Genomic DNA, 22,459 nt, shown 5'->3' with positions numbered 1-22,459 from the left:
TAGACAGCTTACTCATTTGGAAATTTGTAGTCATCAAGAAAAACGTAGTCAGCCACTTGTTTGCGATACACCGGGATGTCCCTAGTTAATGCCTTGTTCATCTTCATCATCTTGGCAACCACGGTAAGGTCGGCGTCTAGTTCGCCGACATATTTGGTGCAACCAAGGCCGTCGCCCTTACCCCAGGAGCGGCTATTAACAGCTGAGAGGGCCCGACTGGACGGCGTCCGGCCCAGGGCTACTTTGGAAGGTGGAGTCGGAAGGTTGAACCGACCTTAGAGCAAGGTCGTTTAGCGAATCTTTCTCACCGGCGTTTCCAACACCTCTCTTCCTTCCACTTGTGTTCTTGCTGACCTATGTTTATCACGCACCTCCTCCAATTCACGGTCTTTAAGCTCCTTAAAAGCTGATACCCTGGATAACACATCTTCCCTGTCCACGTTAATGTCACTGAGGACAAGGGTTGCAGCAATTTCCGCTCGCATGAGGTCATTGCTTTCCTCGATCCCTAGGGTATAGTCGAATGGCTCTCCACGGTGCACAAAGAACATATGAACCATGACGTACGGACCACGGTCATTGGCGGTATGTCCCGCTCCCTGCCATTGAATTTAATGTTGACAAAAGGGAACCCTTCAACTCTCTTGCCTTTGTCGAGCCCTTTGTAGGCCATATACTTTCCCATTGCATCACCGGCGGAAGTTAGGCAAGGCGTTTAAAAGCGGATTACCAATTAAGAAAACAAATGGAGATAATAATTAATCTAGTCACCAGTTTGATAGGACTTACAGTAATACGCGCAATCCCTCCGTACGGTAATTTCAGAAGTTCGTCCTCGTAAGAACGATTATCGAGATACTCGATCTGCTCCGACAGGAAATTTATACATATGCAAGAGTAATGATCTTCATCACCAGTGCTTACCGGGACGAAAACCTACACACATGCACCAAAAATCTAAGAGTTATAAAACATAATAAGCAGATTAGAGGCATACATATTGTGCGTAGTTGGAATTATACTTTCTATTGCTAGAGTTCTACATTATATGAGTAGAGTTGCACAATCAATTGCTAGAGTTACACAGTATATTGTTGCAGTTGTACATTATGTGCAGTAAGCATTTGCCTGGAGTTATACATTATACTGTATATGCTTACAGTTGTACTTTATGTGCATAGAGTTATACATTCTATGGCAAGAGTTATACATTATATGTCCAGAGTTATGGAGTGAAGTTAGCCACTCATCGAAACTCTAAGCGTATACTGTCTAGCTCTACACAAAATAATGTATAACTTCAGTCCTGCAACGAATAACTCTAGTCATTCTGAAAGCTAGAGTTATATAATGTATAACTCTTGCAATAGAATGTATAACTCTAGCCATAAAATATATAACTGTAAGCATATACAGTGTAGTGTATAATTCCAGGTATTACTCTAGGTATAACTCAAGGCCTAACTCCAAAGCATATATTGTACAACTCTAAGCATATACTGTTAAACTCTACGGAAATAATGTATCATTCCAGTATGTAAATGTCTCTATATTGATATCTGAGCTCACCATATCGGAGTCCAGTTGGAATGGACTAGGACACGACTCTTGCCACATGTCCCACGCGTAACAAAAGCCTTTAGAATGATCAACAACCAAGTTTTTCTTCCTGCCTTGCCAAATTTCAATTGCTAGGGCCTATAAAAATGATAGACGGGGTTGGCGGCTTGTATCACAAGGTACGTACAAGTTGTCACAAAATAACTTGCGGAGTTCGAGCACACTTACAGAGTGACTTAGGCCAAAGAAACAGCGCGAACTTGAAACAATGCGGTGTTCGCGTCGTAAGTCGATTGAGTAGCACGGACCAAGAATCGATGACATTTCCCACAATCTGTTTCCGGGCATCATCGATTGGAGATCGATACGCGTTATGCGATTTGGTGTGGGATATGTGACCAATTGTTCCCTACAAAGGATTAGCAAAATTGAGACACGCAGCAAGGGGATGCATTCATGGCCTGTTTATCATGTCGTATTGAAATATAGGTAAAAATTATCTTTTACTTACGATTTATTATGGTCGTGGAATTCATCAAATACATAATCCATTACATCCTTCCTCACCACGAACACCGTCCCGAAACGTTCCTTGTTAAAACGCAACCACTTTGTGAGCATACGTCTTTGGTCGGGTTCGGTGCCCGCAATCCCGAACAACCTAGGTTCTCGGGTACAATGTCCATACACGGAAGGGGGTCACCAATGCGCAAGAAGGGGTGGTGGATCATGTCACATCGCGGCACATAAATAGGGGTGGATGTGGTGCAACCGGCTCAACCCTAGCATCGGCGATTTCAACTACCAAACCTTCTTTGGCAAAGACCGATCATTCGCTCCTCAACCCCGGCAAATGCCTCATTCACCTCTGCCGTGCTCATGAAAGTCGGGGGGATTTCATTTCCGACATTCAGTTGAAGGATTCCCCCGGGTGATCTCCGCACCCTCGACAACATCTACGTTTACTCCCCCATTGTTAGAATGTTGTCCAACATTCTCAATTACATCCTTTTTCAAAGTGGGCTTTGAATGAAAAATAAAAAAATTAAACGTATAACTCGGCCATAAAATGTATAATCGTAAGCATAAAATGTATAACTCGGCCATATAATGTATAACTCGTAAGCATATACACTATAATGTAAAACTCTCTTTGTATAACTCTAGATATACCTCCATTATCTAATGTATAACTCTAAAGCATCTATTGTATAACTTTAGTCATATCTTTTGTATAACCGTGGTCGTATATCTTGGTTAAGAGTTGTACCAACCGACCGTTACGATTATACTACGATTACAAGGCCTCAACATAAGTTTCAACAAGGTTATACTATATCAACATAGAGTTATACACTACCAATAAACAAAAAAAAAAAAAACATTGTATAAAAAGTATTTATCGCAAATTAAAAAAAATTACCTCGCCACCAGGACCACTCCCGTCTGCTGGAGGTCCACATGCGCTTCCTTCATTTCAAAAGAGAAAAAGACACTCCATCAATTCTTGTGTGTCCAAACCCACTGGGACCGTAGATTTTTCCATCGCCTTTTCTCGACGGTTGATTGTCGACAATCTTTCAACATTTTCTTGCAATCCCTCCCCATGAACTTGCTCATGCACCTCATCACCTACCACGGGCGAGATTCGACATTCTCGACCATCCGTCGGCTTGGCCTACAATGTCTGCTTTGCTCCTTCATGGTCGTTGTCGACAATCTTCCACCATTTTCAGCATTTTCATTCAATCCGTCCTCATGAACGTGCTCATGCCCCTCATCACCTTTCCAGAGACGAGCCTCATCGTCCTTTGACGGTCCAAGAGTTTCGTCAATTTCCTCCTCGGTGTAACGCGCCCGCAACAACGAGTTCTCGACGGTTGGGGCGGGGGTGCACACAACTTGATCCTCTAACCTGCGCTATCGGTGACAACGGCTTAAAAACGATCGTATCACCTCCCATTTCCTCCATAATATTTGACCATGAAACCGCAATCGATTTCGTTGGTGTCTCGGTATGACGGACTCTAGACGCGGCTCAACACGCGGGTTACCACCCCTGCCACCCGCATCATTGGCGAGACTAGACAGAACTTCACTTATTTGACGCGTAGATGCATCGATTCCGTCGATTTTTGGGAGGCTCGGTAACTACCTCTCCAAATGCGGGAGCGTTACCCACGAAACCTTCGACCTTTCTGCAACTGCTTCGCTTCCTCTACGTACTTTTGAATATTTTCACCCTCAAAGAATTCTTGAGAGGCCCGACTAGGATTTAGGCCCGTCGGATCACTAGTTACTGACTTTGATCCGTGCGGTTGCATGTGCGTACCATGAATAGAACACAATAGCGTTCCTTTGCATTTGTAGATAAAGCTCGTGGGTACCCTGAATCCAAGAAGTACACTAAGTTAGTTATATTATAATATATGGGTACGTTAAATTGTTTAAAATTGAGAATCCATCTGCGAAAATATATAATAGTTTGCACTTACATCGACCACTAGCTTTCAATTCCCCTGGTCATCCTCGACGCCTTTGATGGTAGTTCTATCTCGAAGGAACTTCTTCTCGAACTTGGGCGGGAGAGAGAGAGGGTGGGGGGCTGTTAGCAACATTGTTTGGGTTCACGCGGGCCGCCGAGGTCACTCTTGTCCACACTCCTTCCATAAGAGGGGTCTTGAAGGCACCTTGGATACCTGGTCTTAGACAAGGTTAAAGTACCCAATCCCCCTTGACCCACCTCAAATTTTACCCTCTCTACAAGCGCAGTTTCATCCCAATGTTTGATCAAAGGTAGATCATGTTCACAAGGCTTACCCTTGTAATCATATCGGCCGAAAGTAGCTTATCATGAGGAACGGATACACCCGTTCAACATTGTTACCCCGTTTTACTGATCTACCCCCGCTTTCACCGTCATGTCCAAAATATAAGAGCACCAGGTCAAAATGCGGGATGGCTTTAGGATCTTCTACGACCCTTAACACTTCCAATCTATCCCGTTGTTTGGGGTGGGTGCGAGGAATGAAGACATACGAACAAAAAACAAATAGGCGGCAAAATTGATCGTCCGCCTCCTCGTACTCCATAAGTTGCTTGAAAACTTTCCCTAAGGGTATTGAACTATTCCCTTTGGCCACCCCGTACGCTTGCCGCCATTTATCCTTCAGACTCCTTATTCTCGGGATCGTTGGACCCCTTCTGCGAGCTCACGGGCACCAAAGGGAGAGGGTGGTCCGAAAGGTAACAAGAAACAATCATGCACGTCATGCTTATCGATCATAAACTCCTTCTTCCGCGAAGCCCCGAACACATATGACCCGTCGAGAAGGACTCCAAGAACAGTGAACGTGTGCAAGTGGGAAGTTGCTAATCTTGAGTTCCAAAAGGCCACCAAACCCAATTTTCTTAACGGACACACGATCCTCATTAAGCTTTTCAATGACAGAGACAAGTCTTTGAGGTCGACACGAAACCGTTACTTCATGCACCCTCTTTACCCTTGGCTTGGCCTCAACCATCTAGGGAAAAGCAAGGACAACACACAAAATTAGACATACTGTAGTTGCAATTAGAGATATTTGGAACAAAGAAATAGTCATACTTGTGAATTAAAGTAATACAATAGATAGTCAGAGTTATACAAAATATAAGAAAAGTTATACATTTTGATAATAGAGTTAATCGAAATATCAAGAGTTATACATTCTAACAAAGAAAAGTTATTCAAAATGTAATCGAGTTATACAACAAATGACAACATTATAAAAGGGTCAAACTTTGAACCGAGAATCGACTCCTTCTCGAGATTGGTACAACATCCATCTGTAGGTGACAAACAAAAAGGGATTCGATTAATTAACGATGATTATACATATAATAACAAGTTATCTAATATGTAACTCTAGGCATATAATGTATAACTCCAGGAATAAAATGTACAACTCTAGCAATAGAAAGTATAACTCTGGTCATGTAATGTATAACTCTAGTCCTAGATGTATAACTCTAGCAATAGAAAGTATAACTCTGGTCATGTAATGTATAACTCTAGTCCTAGATGTATAACTCTAGCAATAGAAAGTATAACTCTGGTCATGTAATGTATAACTCTAGTCCTAGATGTATAACTCTAGCAATAGAAAGTATAACTCTGGTCATGTAATGTATAACTCTAGTCCTAGATGTATAACTGTAAGCATATACAGCATATAAAATGTATAACTCTAGCTATATATTGTATATATCCAGGTATAAATTGTATAACTGTAGGCATATATTGTATAACTCTAGGAATGGAAACTAATTAAAAGTATAGTCATACATATAACAATTAGAGTTTGACATTATGAAGAAGGAGTTGGTCACGAGAATCGAAAGAGCTATACATCTAGAACCCGAGTTATACATCTATGAACCGTTAGTTATACATATTGCGTACTAAAGTTATACATCTATTAACCAGTTTTTACATTAATTACCCGAGTTACAATGTATAACGTAAGCATATACGATATAATGAATAACTCCAGGTATAAGTCAAGGCATCTAATGTATAACTCCAAAGTATAAATTGTATAACTCTAGCTATATATTGTATATATCCAGGTATAAATTGTATAACTGTAGGCATATATTGTATAACTCTATGAATGGAAACTAATTAAAAGTATAGTCATACATATAACAATTAGAGTTTGACATTATGAAGAAGGAGTTGGTCACGAGAATCGGAAGAGCTATACATCTAGAACCCGAGTTATACATCTATTAACCATTTTTACATTAATTACCCGTAGTTACAATGTATAACGTAAGCATATACGATATAATGAATAACTCCAGGAATAACTCCAGGCATCTAATGTATAACTCCAAAGTATAAATTGTATAACTCTAGCTTTATATTGTATATATCCGGTATAAATTGTATAATCAGTAGGCATATATTGTATAACTCTATGAATGGAAACTAATTAAAAGTATAGTCATACATATAACAATTAGAGTTTGACATTATAAAGAAGGAGTTGGTCACGAGAATCGGAAGAGCTATACATCTAGAACCCAAAGTTATACATCTAGCAACCAGAGTTATACATATTGCGTACTAAAGTTATACATCTATTAACCACGCTTTTACATTAATTACCCAGTGTTATACATATTGAGTACATCTATTAACCAGTTTTTTACATTAATTACTCAGAGTTATACATCTATTAACCAGAGTTTTACATTAATTACCCAGAGTTATACATATTGAGTACTATAGTTATACATCTAGTAAGCAGAGTTAGACATCTAGTAACGTATAAATCAAAATCGAAACTTTTAACCTGGATATCAACTCCCGTGTCAATACTTTCTACAACATCCATCTCAGATGACAAACAATTGGGATTAGAGTTATACAGATATTTAATTGAAGTTACAAATCATTCTATAAGAGTTATACCAACAACACGAGATTTTTTACCTTCGATTTAGATTTCTTGGAAGATTTCTTGGCATTTTTCTTGGCAAAAACCATTGTTAATTATCAAAATGACCTCGAATTTGATCTGCACAACCATAATTAACAATTGAACAAATAAACATCAACAAACCCATAATTGAAAATTGAAAAATCAAATGAACTCTTTTTATGATAGTTTAACAAAGGCAATAATTAACAAAAAAACAAACTACAAATCACTGAATAAGGAATGGAGAAAATACCTTATAAAAAAATGGAGACAAAGAGTTTGCACGCGAGTTGGTATTAATTTGTAGTGATGAAAATGGCGTTTGTTAGGATGGAGTTAATTGGTAGTGATGAAAATGGAGTTATCGAATTGTGAAAAGAAAGAAAAGGAAGACGAAATGACAGAAAATAGAGGGAAAAATACCCGCAAGTTGTTTTGAATTGTCTAGAAAATGAGGAGGGAAATGATCATTGATGATGGACAAACAAAGAAGGCATGCATGGGTTAGTGGGTAAGAGGAGAGAGGTAAATCAAAAATATTAGTTTAATGGGGTTTAGTGGGGTTTGACTGCCAAATCGTGGCCATTGCTTTGCTTGATCCAACCGTCCACATTAGGACTTATGGACTTAATATATGTAAGGACCTTAGTTGATCTCTTCTCTCTATATATATATATATATATATATATATATATATATATATATATATATATATATATATATATATATATATATATATATATATATATAGTAATAAGATCATCTAAGTCCACCTCTTACATTTGAGTCCATAAGTTCCCTTTAGAGCCATTAGATGAGGAAGATGGAGGGTTGAGATTGAAAGCAAAAAGTAGGGGATTAAAGCTCATTAAACCCACTCTCTCACTACCTATACTAATTAATCACTAACTCTTCCTAATTAACTACTAATTTAATATATACTTTTCCAAACACTACTTCTCTCTCATATCTCATAATTTCACTCATTTTTTATCTCTCAAAAACCTCTCCTCTCTGAAAACCAAACAAATTCAAAAACAAAAAAATCAAAAATTTCCCCCCCTTTTCTCTCCAACCCAACCACCGTACCACCGCCTCCCGTCACACCACCACACAACCACAGCCCGCACACCCCACACACCCCACAGCCCACCACACCGCCGCACACCCCACGCCCCACAACCACCACCGCACACCTCCTCTCCTTCCTTCCCCACACAGCCGCACACCCCACACCCCACCGCGACAACAACACCACCACGCACCTCTCCTCCCCTGCCTCACCACCACCACCGACGACCCACGACCCCAACATCACACGTCCACCACCGCACACACAAACAACCGCGACCTCCTTCCTCCACCGCCTCACCTTCTTCCACTCCACCACACGACGACCACCACGACCTTCCACCGCCCTCCCCTTATCTTTTTTCCAGATCTGCCGCACCTCCCCTGCCGACACCACCGTCCCTCAACCGTCCTCTCCTCCTTTTGTCCCTCATTTTTTTTTCCTTTTTTCTTGGTTTCTTGCTGTGTCGTGTCTTTTTTCTTCTTTTTTTTTCTTTTTTTGTGTATTTATTCCCACATTTGTCTTGTTGTAACAAATCTTGTATTTTTTCTTTTTTTTTTTCTTTTTTTTGTTTATTTACTCCACATTAGTCTTGTTGTACATATTTCTTTCAAATGTCCTTTATATTTTTTCCTAGATCTTATTTATATTTTGTGAGATCTCATTTTTTAACTTTTTTCACTAAATTTTTTAGTCTTGTAACTTGTTTCGGCTAGAGTAACATTTTTTCGGCTAAAATTACACTTTTTGTTTTTAGAATTACACTTTTTTCTGTTAGAATTACACTTTTTTTCTGTTAAAATTACACACTTCTTCATTAAAATTACACTTTGTTCTGTTAAAATTATACCTTTTTCTGTTAAAATCACACTTTCCTCCATTAAAATTACAATTTTTTATGTTAAAATTATACTTTTTTTTGCTAGAATAACACTTTATTCGGCTAAAATTACACTTTTTGTTGTTAGAATTACACTTTTTTCTGTTGAAATTACACTTTTTTTGCTAGAATAACACTTTTTTGGGCTAAAATTACACTTTTTGTTGTTAGAATTACACTTTTTCTGTTAAAATTACACTTTTTTTCTGTTAAAATTACACTTTTTTTTTGCTAGAATAACACTTTTTTCGGCTAAAATTACACTTTTTTGTTGTTAGAATTACACTATTTTCTGTTAGAATTACACTTTTTTTTTGCTAGAATAACACTTTTTTCGGCTAAAATTACACTTTTTGTTGTTAGAATTACACTATTTTTTTCTTTAGAATTACACTTACCTCTATTGGACTAATGTTACACTCTCAATGGACTTGGTCATATTCTCATTGGACTAATGTTACATTCTCAATGGACTAAAATTACATTCTCAAAGGGACCGAAATTATACTTCTCGGACTAAAATTACACTTTTCCTGACTAAAATTACATTCTCTTTGACTAAAAATAACAATCTCATTGGACTGAAATTACACTTACCTGGACTAAAATAACACTTTTTTGTCATTAAAATAACACTCGTAAAATGCTAAATTACAATAACTTGTGATAAAATGACAAAAAATCAAAATATTATTCGTTAAAATTACTCGGAAAAGATTGAAGTTAAACTTGTAAAACGCTAAATTCTCGAAAATATTTCTTAAAATTACACTTTTTGCCGTTAGAATTACACTTTTTGCCGTTAGAATTAAAATCCTAAAATGTCGAAAACTTGTCTCGAAAAAAAAAAAAAACAAACAATCGAAAACTTGTCTCAAAAAAAAAAAAAAAAAAAAAAAAACTGAAAAATTTTAACAAAATTTTCATAAACTTTGAAGTATAAGACAAAATATGGTGTTAATTGTGAATGATAATGAATTAGTGAATGTATAATTAAAACTAGAGAGAGAAGTGAATTCATTAGTGTTAAGTGTGTTTTTTGCTTTCAATCTCAACCTTCCACCATGCATGATCCAATGGTTGTGGGAGGGACTTATGGACTCAAAAAAAAAGGGACTTAGAAGAACTTGACACTATATATATATATATATATATATATATATATATATATATATATATATATATATATATATAGTAATCACACATATAAAAACTCCATCAATAAATATCGACCTTGGCTACACATAACATAGATGTAGTAAAACAAGTCGAGACCCTTTGGAGAACACAACTTGAGACAATAATGGTAGGTTACCGGGAGAGTGTCATGTGAGACTTATAGCGAACTTCGGGACGAAGTTCTCTTTTAGGGGGAGTGGATGTAAGAACTCGGAAAAGAAAGAGCACGATACATGGCAAAGTAGTGAGAACGAATAAGACCTGGGATAAATAGGATATAATTGTGTAACAATAAGTGTGATGATGGCAAGGGAACAGACAAGAACCGAGAAAGAGGCTCGAGAATAGACCGAGGAATATTTGGGAAAGAGAGTGAGTGGTGAACTTCGGGGACGAAGTTCATTTTAAGGGGGAATATTGTAATACCCGGCATTTGTGGGACCCGTACTTAGACCTAGGGATGCGTGAGGGAACCCACATATACGCAGACGAGACCAAGTAAGACCTAAACTAGACCTAGTAAACTCCTAGTGGACCGAGTAGAACCCCAAGTGGACCAAGTGAGCCAACACTCGGTCGAGTGAGGGTACACTCGATCAAGTGAGAGCCACTCGGTCCAGTGAGCTGAGCTGTACACGAGAAATGATATTTCGGGATTTCATCTTATCTCAACACCAACCCCCTCATTCTTCTTCCCCTTCTTCCTCACTCTAAAATACTCTCCCCTCTCTCTAAAGGCTCCTTAAACCTTCCCTTTGACATTCAAGCTTGGATTAATGGTGGAACACCCCTCCTAATCCCCGATCTACCTTTGTAAGTCGACATCCTACCCTTTTCCTCTTTGTTTTATGTTAATCTCGGATTAGAGTTTATTAAGAGAGATTAATTAGTATTTAGTTATGTAAAATGAATAGTTAGTAACTAATAATGAGGGATTTTATGTTGTAATTTAGTATAGAGTGAATTGTAATAGTTATTACATGATTAATATAGGATGAGACGGTTTTATGAGATGGATACTTGGTGATTTCGATTAGCTTGAGGATTATGCTTAAAGGTAGGTTATCCTACTCGGTTTCAATATTGTGTATGCATATTTGGGTGTCTTTCCTCACTAATGCATTTACGAGTCAGTTAGTATGCATTTGGGATTGAATTCATGAATTTGGTCATATGTTAAGTGTTGTTCTTTCATTTGTCATGTATGTTTGTGTTTGTTTTTGTGTTGTGTTGGAGATCTTTGGTGGTGGTACTTGATTATTGAGGAGACGTAAGACGGTTGAGAAACCGTCTTGCGCTCGAGTCGCCCCTTGGAGCTTCCCACTCCAAGGGGGATGTGCACATTAATGACTTGAGTCACGGAGGGACTCGTGTGGTTGAGGCACGACGTCTGGCAGGGGATCCGGTTGGCTTCCGGACCCGGTACGTCTGGGCGTGTCCCGGTACCTTTGTGTGAGATGTGGTGTCGTGGACGTGTCCCTGACACCGGTGGTTGTAGGTACGTCTGGACGTGTCTCGGTACCGGTATGGTGATTTGCATAGTCGAGTCTCATTCATATGATTATATCGTGTCTACACTTATCGAGTCGTGTTATATGTTGTGTATTGAAACTGACATTTGTTGTGTCCATGTAAATGTCACCTATTTCCGGGGTGGCCTGTGTCGATCAATATGATATTTCCGATCATATGGGGAGCATTTGTTTACAGGTTAGCTTTGGTTGCTTGCGGGAGACGGGACGAGCCTTGACGACATTCGAGTCAAGCATAGTTGATTAGATTAGTTTAGTAGTCATGAGTTGTATAATTCATTTAATTCATTTCACTTATGCATATGTAATCCACTAAAGACTTATTTATGTTAATTGTTTCTCAATTGCGACTCCGATTTCACTACCTCGGGAAACCGAGAAGGTGACATCTCCCAATTACCTTGGCCGGGTAAGAAGGGGGTGTTACAGAGAGTATGAAAAATTAATTAACGTTTCAATTTTAAGACAACATTAATTATTTAAATATATGAGTTTGACAAAACTAACGAGTTAACCGTAAAATTAGGAGAAGTAGTTAAACAAACAACAGTAACGGAAGAAGTAGTGAAGATAATAGTATTAACAAGGGATGTAGTGAAAGTAATAATATTGACAACGAAAGTGGTGAACATGTCACATAATTTGTTGATTAATTTTACATCTCATCATAATTTCAAGATATAAATTGTAATTTCAAGATATAAATTGTAAATGTATGTGTTAATCAAATTTAGCAAAACAGATTTTATAGAAAATAAAATTTAATTGGTAAATAAAGGTAACCCGGACGTAGCCGGACACCAAACCTAGTTACAATAAAACTCAAAAACATTACAAATAAATTTAGTAAAATTTAAGTTGAGATGGAAAAAAATTAAAATCTAACTTATAAACTTTAATAAGCTCAAAAAAATATAAATATGCTCAAAAACAAATAAAGTTAGAGTAATCCGATGTATGTTTCTTTTTCTCATATAAGGTCGATTTGTAAGAAGTTATTGGAAAGATAATGAAAAAGTATACGTGAAAGAGTAAAATCCATCATCCCGCCTGTTTAACTATAGTTGAATGCAATATACTCACTCTGCAACCTGCATGCTCAACACAAGCCATGAACAGACGCCCCACTCCTCATTCCAATTTCTTTTCCTCTCTTAAACAGGTAATTTATCTCTTCTTTTTACTTCTTTCTAAACTACATTCATCCCTAATTTATCCCATAGTTTCGTTGTTAAATTATGTTATATACAGGTTGAAAAAAGATTGAAACTTGACACTTTATCACCCGCACCGCCGCAACAACCACCTCAAACTGTTCATCCTTCAACAGAATCTTTAAGCTCTCCATTATACCTATATGTCGATCACAATCACAATTTAAGTAATGTTGGCAACCATAACTCTAATTTTGATAATAGTGAAACCCCAATTGAATTTCTTTCAAATTCTGTTGAATTCCCTCAAACCCATGATAACCCACCTCTAGAATCCCCTCAAATTGATGCTAAAACTGTCGATTGTGTCGAGAATGACCAAGTGGATGAAATGGGGTTGTTGATTAAGTTGTTAGGGTTGTTGGAATTTGAGCGGGGTGGATCAGAGAATGACGGAGAGGAGATTAATGCAACTTGTTCATCTTGTCATTGTGTCGGCGGGTTTTATGACAAGGTTGTAGGGATGAAGGGTCCTAAATGTGGGAAGGAGATGGAGAGGTTGGATGGTTGGATTAAGCATTTTCGGGATAAAAAGATCGAGTCTTTTAGATTGGCTCATTTGCTGTTGGGCAAGGCTACTTGTGTAAACGGTGATGATGATGATAATGGTGGAGGGTTTCAAGGGGTCGAGTTTCCGTCCACAGTTGAAGATTTCTTGCGGCATGATCCGCCAATGGAAGTATAAGGTAGAAGGATGAAATGGAGGCTGTAAGTGCTCTTGTTGCTTACCTGGTTGAGGTAATGGACTACTTGGTGTTAAAACTAAGTGTTGTTCATCATCGAGTATTCATAAAATAAATCATGATATTGCATTGATAGAAGTCATCATCTAAAGATTTTAAGATTGGTATTTAATATCTTTTGAATTGTGATATTTTCGTTGTAGTTGCTTTTTCATTGTTATTGCAAAACATGATAAAAATCAATGTCTTTACTTTGTGCTACTCATGTTGTTCAGACTGTCAATAACACTTGCTTTTAGATGCAAACTCTATTACTGGTCCACCAAGCATTCGACTAAGGTCATTAACATGATATTGCAAACTCTATGCACGATTTTGATAGACCCAAGGATCAGATCAGTAAGGGAAAAGCGTTTGTGGTATAATTGCTATTTATAATCAAGTTACGTACATTTTGATTATTTTGATGGGAAGTAAATGGAGTACAAGCAAGTTGTATTAGCTGTGTTTGCAAGAGGATGATGTTTCAGGAGCACTCTTTTCTTAGTGTTGACTTTAAGGATGTATTCTTATGTTATGTTTTGAGAAAATATAGTGTCTGAAAGTTAAGTTTGGTGTGAGATAAATTCACTTTGAAAACTGATAGAGGCGCTTCCGTAGCCAAGCTGTCTAGTAGTTTATGCAAATTGATGGCGCTGTGTAAAAGCTTGTCTATTTTCCTAAGATTTCTTACATTTCCCTCCATTAGTTTGCAAAGTGGGTGTGTTGCTACTTGCTAGTGATTGTTGGCACTTCCTATGCTCGAAGTGAAGTTGAAGGTTAAGTGGTGTATTATGCTTATAAAGATTGGTTCTTTTGGTATTGGAGTCCATCTACTGGATACTTTTCTGTCCCTGATTTTATGTTATGGTGGTGTAAACGGAGGTAAGACGGTTGCATTAATATAAGGTTGATAAGTGCTAGCAACAATGTCCGACATGATCATTCATAATGTAAATTGAGGTGGTGATAAAAAATCCTAGATTACTAGGTGAGCATGCTTGATGTGTTTCTGAATTTATCAGATTTCATCTGAAAAGAAACATAGGATCATTTTCACACACCTTAATCTTCCGCAAGTAATTAACCCATCGTCTAGGTGAAAGGATTTAAAGAAAAAAAAGGAGGGGAAGGTAGGAAGGACACCTATTTCCTTTTGCTGTTTAGGAAAATTGAGATGCGGGTGATAGAGGGAAGGGGGAGAAGAAGTAATGTCATTTCCAATCCTTTCTCCTCCCGACATCCCCTCTCTTCCCCCCTCTTTTTTGTATCCAAACAAAGGGTAAATTCCAGTGAGGGTTTTGACAACTTCATTGGTCATTCAATATGGAAGTAGATAGCATAGAGTTCATGCCCGACCGATTTTCACTAGTTTAAAACGGGCAGGAAAATGGCACATAGTCACTCTAAGAAGCTCTTCCATTCCCTATAATTGATCTAAAGTAAAATCCTTGAAGCTCTTTTACAATGCTTTCTTGGTCTACCCAATGACACAAAGAAAATAATAGTGTTTCACTTATTTTTGAAGACTAAATTTGCTGTCTGATCATTTATGTGAACAGATGAATCATTCCCTGGCGTTTATTATTTTTATTGTTAAGGATAAATTTGATAGCGAGTTCTAATTGATACAACAACAACAACAACATTACCCCAGTGCCTCAATGGCTCCCGCAAATTACGGGGTAAGGGGGGGTCGGATGTACGCAGCCTTACCCTTGTGTTAGCAACACAAAGAGGCTGTTTCCGAATGACCCAAGATGAAAATTGCGTCGAGAACTGCATCGAAGGACCGCTACTTCCATGTAATTCCATGTTGATACTTAGTAATAAACTATTTCCATGTTGTCGTACACTAGTCACCTACGATACTGTTCAGGAATCAGGAACTAAGGGCACACAGCAGTGTCAAAATTTAAAACTCTTTTTGCTCTTGTAATTCCACTCAACTCAATTCTAAAATCAACTGTCTTTTGCACACAAACAGATGAACAACCTAAGAAAACTGACCACTATTTGTATTGAAGAAAAGATCAAGATTTCAACATCTTATACTGTGTGTTAAGCTTGTTAAGTGAAGTGAGCACATAGTTTACATCAGGCCTATTTTCAGGAGCTGTAGAAGTGCAGGATAATGCCAGTTTAAGAAGGCTTTGTAATGTCTCAACTTCATCCAGTGTAATATTCAAAGCTAGAGCAGGATCTATGACATCAAGTAGCTCGTCGTTTATGATGGCCTTCTCGACAATGTGGCTCAAGGTGAGTGCCAATTCACCCTCTTCTGATACCCCTGTTGGTCTACGCCGTGTCACAAACTCCATCATTATCACTCCCAAGCTGAATATGTCTACTTTTGTTGTCAGAGTCCTCATATATGCAATCTCTGCCAATGATATAATTCGAGACAATGAATAGCCATCATATTGATCTTAGATACAATGACAACAACAGCATCATCCCCGTTCCAACTATCATGGGATTTCTTGAATAATGGGGTATGGGGGTTTTATGTACGTGGCCTTTCCCCCGTGTTAACATCATAGATAGGCTGTTTCTTGATGACCCGAAATAAAAATCTTGTCAAGATTTGCATTAAATGGGTAGTAGCCAACTTAGTGAGCCATTTTGCTTTATTTATTGTAGAACTAAGTAAATTAGTCTTCATGGCTACATTGGAAATGGAAAAAAAATATTGTACATATAAATACACTATTTAAATTTTTTATCTGAAATGGTGCTTGTATTTACTCCATGTGCAACATTTACTGATACGTCTTTGTGATGCTTAATACTCCGTATATGTTAATGTCAAGAGAACGTAACATTAGCAAACCTTAAAAGCGAAAACATTTAGCAAGAGTTTTTATTTTTATTTATCGAGTAGTTTTACTATAGTTCACCGTGAGACGGTTTTTTCATGAAACTTAATTATTGAACATCGGTAATTATTTGAAAATTTATCTGAAACTTTGCTAGTATTCATTTGTGTCCAACATCTATTGATGCATCTTTATGATGCTTAGTACTCTGTATATGACTACATATTAACGTCAAAGAACATGACAGTAAGAAATGCTGACACAACCAAAACACACAATTACAACTGCACAAGAGTTGAAGAAGGGTGCAAAGTATTACCTGGTGCCATGTACCCAATTGTTCCTTCAAAAGCAGACACAGAGGTACAACTACCACCACTGTTTTGATGAACACCGAGCATCCGAGCAGTTCCAAAGTCACTGACATGTACTTCCGAATCCTCATCCAAGAGTATATTTGATGGCTTTAAGTCGCAGTGTATTATAGGGAAGTCATACCCTAAATGCAAGTAAGCTAACCCTTCAGCAATCGCGATAAACACTTCCATTCTCTTTGATAAGGTCCATGTAGAGCGATCTACTGAATTATCATGGATAATTTGATCTAAATTTCCTTTCTCCATGTACTCAAGAACCAAAGCCTTCAATTTTCTACTCTCCCAGGCGTAACCGATCACTTTGACCAAGTTTCGATGCCTCAATTTACTCAGTATTCTCGCTTCTCTGTAGAAACATTTGTCAGATTCTATGGCAAATTGCAACAAATTCAGTTTCTTTATCGCGACAATTTGCCCATCTTCCATTCTGCCCTTATAAACAGTGCTTAAAGTGCTGCTCCCGAGAACATTGCTTTCACTGAAGTAATCAGTGGCAATTTCAATTTCCTTTGGATCAAATCTCTTAAGAGTTAGTACTTCACCATTATCAATCTCTGGATTTTCTTCCTTTTTTACCCTTCTCCTTTGACTATGATCTTTGTTGAATATGATGACAAGTCCAAGAAGTAAAATAACAGAAACAGTAACCAAAGGTAGCAGAATCAATAGGAATTTTTTGTGACTGGAGAATGTCTTATTCTTACAAAACCCGAGAAAAATTGTCCCACAAAGTCCCTTATTTCCTGCAAAACTGGATGGAGGAAAATTTTGGAGTATTCTCGACTGTGGAACTGTGCCTTCAAGCTTATTGTAAGAGAGATTAAGGTGTTTCAAATTTGACATATTGCCCATTTCCTCCGGAATTACCCCACAGAATTTGTTTTCAGAAAGATCAAGATCTCTCAAATCCTTTATCTTCAGCAAACTGACAGGAATATGTCCGTCAAGCTGATTGTTTGACAAATTCAAGCTTGTTAGAGAAACCATGTCAGCAAATAAACCCTCAGAAAGTGGGCCTGAAAGCCTATTTTCTGACATGTCAAGGGCAAAGAGGTTTTTGCAACCATTGAGTGTGGTTGGTACTAATCCTGACAAATTGTTATTTGACAGGTCAATGGCTTGAACCATGTCTAGCATACCAATTTCTTCAGGAACACTGCCAGATAATAAGTTGTGTGATAAGTTCAGGTAATTTTGTAAACCTTTCATACTTGCAATAACTGGTCCTGGAATCACACCGGTCAGATTGTTGAATGAGAAGTCCAGCATTGTCAAGCGGGTCAGTTTAGACATGGTTCTTGGAATCGACCCATTGAACTTGTTTCCACTCAAGTTTAAGATTGAAAGACTCCCAAGTTCGGATAGTGAATCTGAAATTGGACCCTTGAAGTGATTGTTCTGGAACTCAAGGATAGCGAGGTTTTTAAGTAGAAACAAATTCTCTGGAATTTCACCTTCTAAGTCGTTGTCGTTTAAGCACAGTTCTTGAAGAAGATTTAGCTTAGATAGCTCAGAAGGAACTTGTCCTGAGAATCTATTCGTATTCAACTGTAATTCAAATAACCTGTCAAGTTTCCCTAGTTCCGCTGGAATCTTTCCAGTTAAAAGATTCCTATGCAGTTGCAACCTCCTTAGATTCCTCATTTTTCCAATAAGGGGCGAAAGTGGGCCCGTGAAGTTGTTCCCAGCCAATGTCAGTGTCACGAGATTACTGCAGTTAAAGAGATCCTCTGGTATGTTACCAGAGAAGGAATTGTCTATAAGTGAAAGGAATGTAATGTTAGACAATTGCCCTAAACCTCGAGGGAGCGTGCCAGCTAACCGATTACTACCAAAGCTCAAAGAAAGAAGTTGTGTGCAATTGGTGATACTAGTCGGAATTGTCCCAGTTAGTAGGTTGCTACTCACGGTAAGGTTCTTTAGGTTATAAAGATTACCAATGTCAGATGGTATTTCACCAGTAAAGGAATTGAAACTTGCTGAGAAATAAGTCAAGTTTATGAGATTTGTTATAGAAGAAGGAATTGACCCTGTGAAATTGTTATTGTGTAACATCAACATTTCTAATGACATTAGTGAGCCAATCTCTACAGGAATTGTCCCATTTAGCTGATTAACTGAAATCTCCAAGTGTGTTAATGATTTGCAGTTGAATAGCGATCGAGGGATTGTTGAGATTAATTTATTGTCATATAACCTTAATTGTTGGAGGTTCACTAAATTTCCAATTTCTGCAGGAATGCTTCCTACAAAGTTATTGCTATACATATTTAGAAGAGTAAGGTTCCTACAATGGCCAATTTCAGGTGGGATTTCTCCAGAAAGCAAGTTTACGAAAAGTTGAAGTGTTTGCAAGCTTTTCAAGTTCCCTATCCATGGTGAAATCTTGCCTGATAATTTGTTATCACTGAAATCTAAGACTCTCAAAGATGTCAAATTTGCTATAGAATCCGGTATAGGACCTTCCAAGGTGTTAGTATAAGCAACAAAAACTTGAAGGGAACCCAAATTTCCAATCTTAGATGGGATTTTCCCACTAAAACCATTTGAATTTAATCCAAGATTTTGTAAACTAGTGCAATTTGTGATACTGTCAGGAATACTTCCATTAAGGAAATTGTTTCCCAAGTCTAGTGTTTGTAACTTGTGTAGGTTGCCTAACTGTGGTGGAATCGATCCCGAAAGATTGTTACTAAAGAGTGTAAGTTCAATGAGATTAGACAAGTTTCCAAGTTGAGTAGGAATTTGACCAAAAAATGCATTAGAGGTTAGATCAAGAACCTGCAGGTTTGTCAAGTGTCCCAAATAACTTGGGATGGTTCCCTCAAGCTGCATTTCCAGCAGAGATATCTCGATGATACCGCCGTTTGTTGGGTCACAGGATATGCCAGTCCAATTGCAGTAGTGATGGTTGTTATTCCAGTTTGAAAGTGAACCAAGAGGATCTTTGGTGATGGAATTTTTTAAGGCTTTTAAGGTTTGTATTTCAAGGTTAAACTTATTTTCTGCTGATACAACAGTAGGTGATATTGCAGCAAGTAGTAGTATCATGAAAATGGCGTAAACAAGACGATTTTTGAAACCCATATTTTTTTTTTTTAATTTTCTTGTTAGGCCGGGTTGAATTCGCTGATCACACCCTATCCCCTATTTATAATATAATATGGAGTACTCCGTACTATTTAGTAAGTGGTGTCTATTGTCATTTTAGACGGAGTTTGAAATTTGGTTATTCTTTGACTTTTGAGTATGATTGAATAAGTAAAAGTGGCTAACTAAATTGTATTCCCTCCGTCTCGGTCATTTGTTATCTATTGTATTTATCACAAAGATCAAGGAAATACTAGTGGATGTCTAACAAAGTAGTATAATAGTATTATTCCATCCACTTGCACACTTGTTTTTACATATAAAACTTACTAAAAATAGAAATAGATAACAATTCACTGATAAACCCCAAAATAGAAATAGATAACAAATGACCGGGACGGAGGGAGTAGTAAATTATGAATAGCGATCTATATATATGATACAGAACTATGTTTTGCGTTTTATACATGGAAAGAAGAATGGTTACATTTGGCTGGTTATATTGAAATAGGCAGGAGCATTTGATACAGTGATTAATTATCGTATGTAGTTGGGTTTGTAAGGTCTTACTGTTAGTGTATGAAGTATGAAGTATGAACTAAGGACAAAGAGCGTGGGTTTACTTTTGATAGTGCGTCTTGCTTCAGACGGGCCTTTTTGGTCTGAAATAATAAGACGGGATTTTGTAACCATTTTACAGTTAAATGTGACATCTATTGAAAACCAGTTACCATAAACTGTAACACTGCCTATACCATTATGGTTACATTTAACTATAAAATGATCACATATGCCCGTCTGAAAAATAAGACAAAAAGTGTGAAACAAGAATTTGTGTTTGAGTTAAATTGAAAGTCGGCCGAAATTGAGAGTGTTTCTTACTTGTTTTCAGTCTTTTTTTTTTCTACAAGGGATAATGATGTGATTCAATCCAAAGTAGCAAAGCAGTGTGCAAGTGGCCACTAAACACCAACTTATGAACTCACATGTTTTGAGAATTTTGTGTAACGTCTTTTACTCATTTTAGGTTCAATGAACAAGCTCACTGTACTATACTATTAAAAACAGATGACTCATAAAATGAGCGATGTTTTAATCTAATACACACGGAGTAATTAAGATGAATATATTCTGAACAATAGGTACGTGGTAGCTTTCATTTCCTTTCCGGTGTTATTGTATTAACGTTCTACTATATACTCAATGCAAAGCGTCTTGCTTGTGACGGATATAAGCTGAAGACCTCTCACAATAAAGCAAGTGGGTTGGCAAAGTGGGAGGGAAAATGGAGCATCCATGCATATTGCCACTTGCATCTTGTGAGAGGGGCACTATCCGTCTTCAGCTTGTGACGAATAGTGCCTGTCTTCAATGAGATTTTGTGTACTCAATGTAAGATAAGATATTTCTCCATTTAGATTTGAGGATATTGACTTTTGCAGTACATATTTTACTCATCGCAGTATATCATTGACCATTATACCCCTCACATTGCCCCACCCCTATTCTTGCTCTTACTTTTTTTCCTCCCAATCTCATACTCCCTCCGACCCAGACCAAAGGTAACACTTACCTAAAATGGACGAACCATACCAAAGGTAACATACTATAAATGGCATATTTTTGGACAATATAATCCTTATACCCTCCTCATATTTACACAAATGCCATCATGTGTCCCACCCACTAACTCCTTATTTAACTCACATAAACCCATTTAATAATACCCACTACCCATGTGGCCCACTCACCAATGTTTCCATCTTTGCCCCTCCTTTTTACCTCTTTTCTTAAATAACCCATTTTTCACCATGTTACCTTTCGTCTGGGTCGGAGGGAGTATAACCTATATCAAACTTGATGAAAAAAATTCCCACCGAATCATTAACTTAATAAATAAAAATTATAGAAACCAACTAATTGAGAAATTAGTGATGATTAAGACAAACCCAGATTATTATGTAAAGCAATTGGATGTGTAACATATTGGGTCAGTAATCATGTTTGAGCAATTGGATGATGATTTGTTCTGTAATCAATTGGAAAAATTAGGCGGTTGATGGTGGATTGTTAAGTAGATCCATGGTTTCAATGCTAGCAGTTACACAATGAATTGTCGATGAATATGGCTAAAAGGTGTTCGCCGGAGGGGGAGGGCGGGCAGCCAGCCAGTGGGGATTAGGAGGTGATCCGGCGGTGGGAGTGTACGGTGGCGGTGGTTGGAATTGGATGGGTGGATGTTTAACCATGTACTATGCGTTTGTATTGCAAGTTTTTTTCCCAAGGATAAGTAAGGAAAGAAGTAGACAAAATGTAGTGTAATGAGTAAAAATTGTACTGCAAAAATAAATTATGAGATTTAATGGTTAAATGTTTTGTATTTTCACATTGTAGAAAATTAATGACTTGAAAACAAATTAATGATTAAGAGTAGACCTGGCAAAATCAACCCGACCCGATTGACCCGACCCGAAAAGGATGACCCGAGACCCGAAATTGACCCGAATTGCTGAACCCGAATGACACCCGAAGCCCGAAGTGAC

At 37.7% G+C, this 22,459-nt stretch overlaps 2 protein-coding genes across 4 annotated transcripts; one reads left to right on the top strand and one right to left on the bottom strand.

Moving 5' to 3' along the window:
- Positions 1-12,608: 12,608 nt before the first annotated feature.
- Positions 12,609-15,889, top strand: LOC141600383 (uncharacterized). 3 transcript variants are annotated; one of them, XR_012524306.1, is made up of 3 exons: positions 12,609-12,856; positions 12,946-13,646; positions 15,744-15,889. XR_012524306.1 is itself a non-coding variant. In XM_074420611.1 (2 exons), the coding sequence occupies exons 1-2, from the start codon at positions 12,806-12,808 to the stop codon at positions 13,591-13,593; spliced, it is 699 nt and encodes a 232-aa protein (XP_074276712.1). In that variant the 5' UTR covers positions 12,609-12,805; the 3' UTR covers positions 13,594-13,852. The 3 variants fall into 3 exon arrangements, 1 of the variants encoding a protein (XP_074276712.1); XR_012524307.1 differs by having other exon boundaries at positions 15,618-15,889; XM_074420611.1 differs by lacking the exon at positions 15,744-15,889 and having other exon boundaries at positions 12,946-13,852.
- LOC141600382 (uncharacterized) lies at positions 15,537-19,943 on the bottom strand. Its single transcript, XM_074420610.1, has 2 exons — positions 16,769-19,943; positions 15,537-16,013 (listed from the first exon to the last, which is right to left on the bottom strand). The coding sequence occupies exons 1-2, from the start codon at positions 19,911-19,913 to the stop codon at positions 15,664-15,666; spliced, it is 3,495 nt and encodes a 1,164-aa protein (XP_074276711.1). The 5' UTR covers positions 19,914-19,943; the 3' UTR covers positions 15,537-15,663.
- Between the last annotated feature and the right edge of the window lie 2,516 nt (positions 19,944-22,459).

The sequence above is a fragment of the Silene latifolia genome, chromosome 9 (genome assembly GCF_048544455.1).
Source record: "Silene latifolia isolate original U9 population chromosome 9, ASM4854445v1, whole genome shotgun sequence".
Lineage (NCBI taxonomy): Eukaryota > Viridiplantae > Streptophyta > Magnoliopsida > Caryophyllales > Caryophyllaceae > Silene > Silene latifolia.
This window is presented reverse-complemented; position numbering and strand designations above follow the sequence as displayed.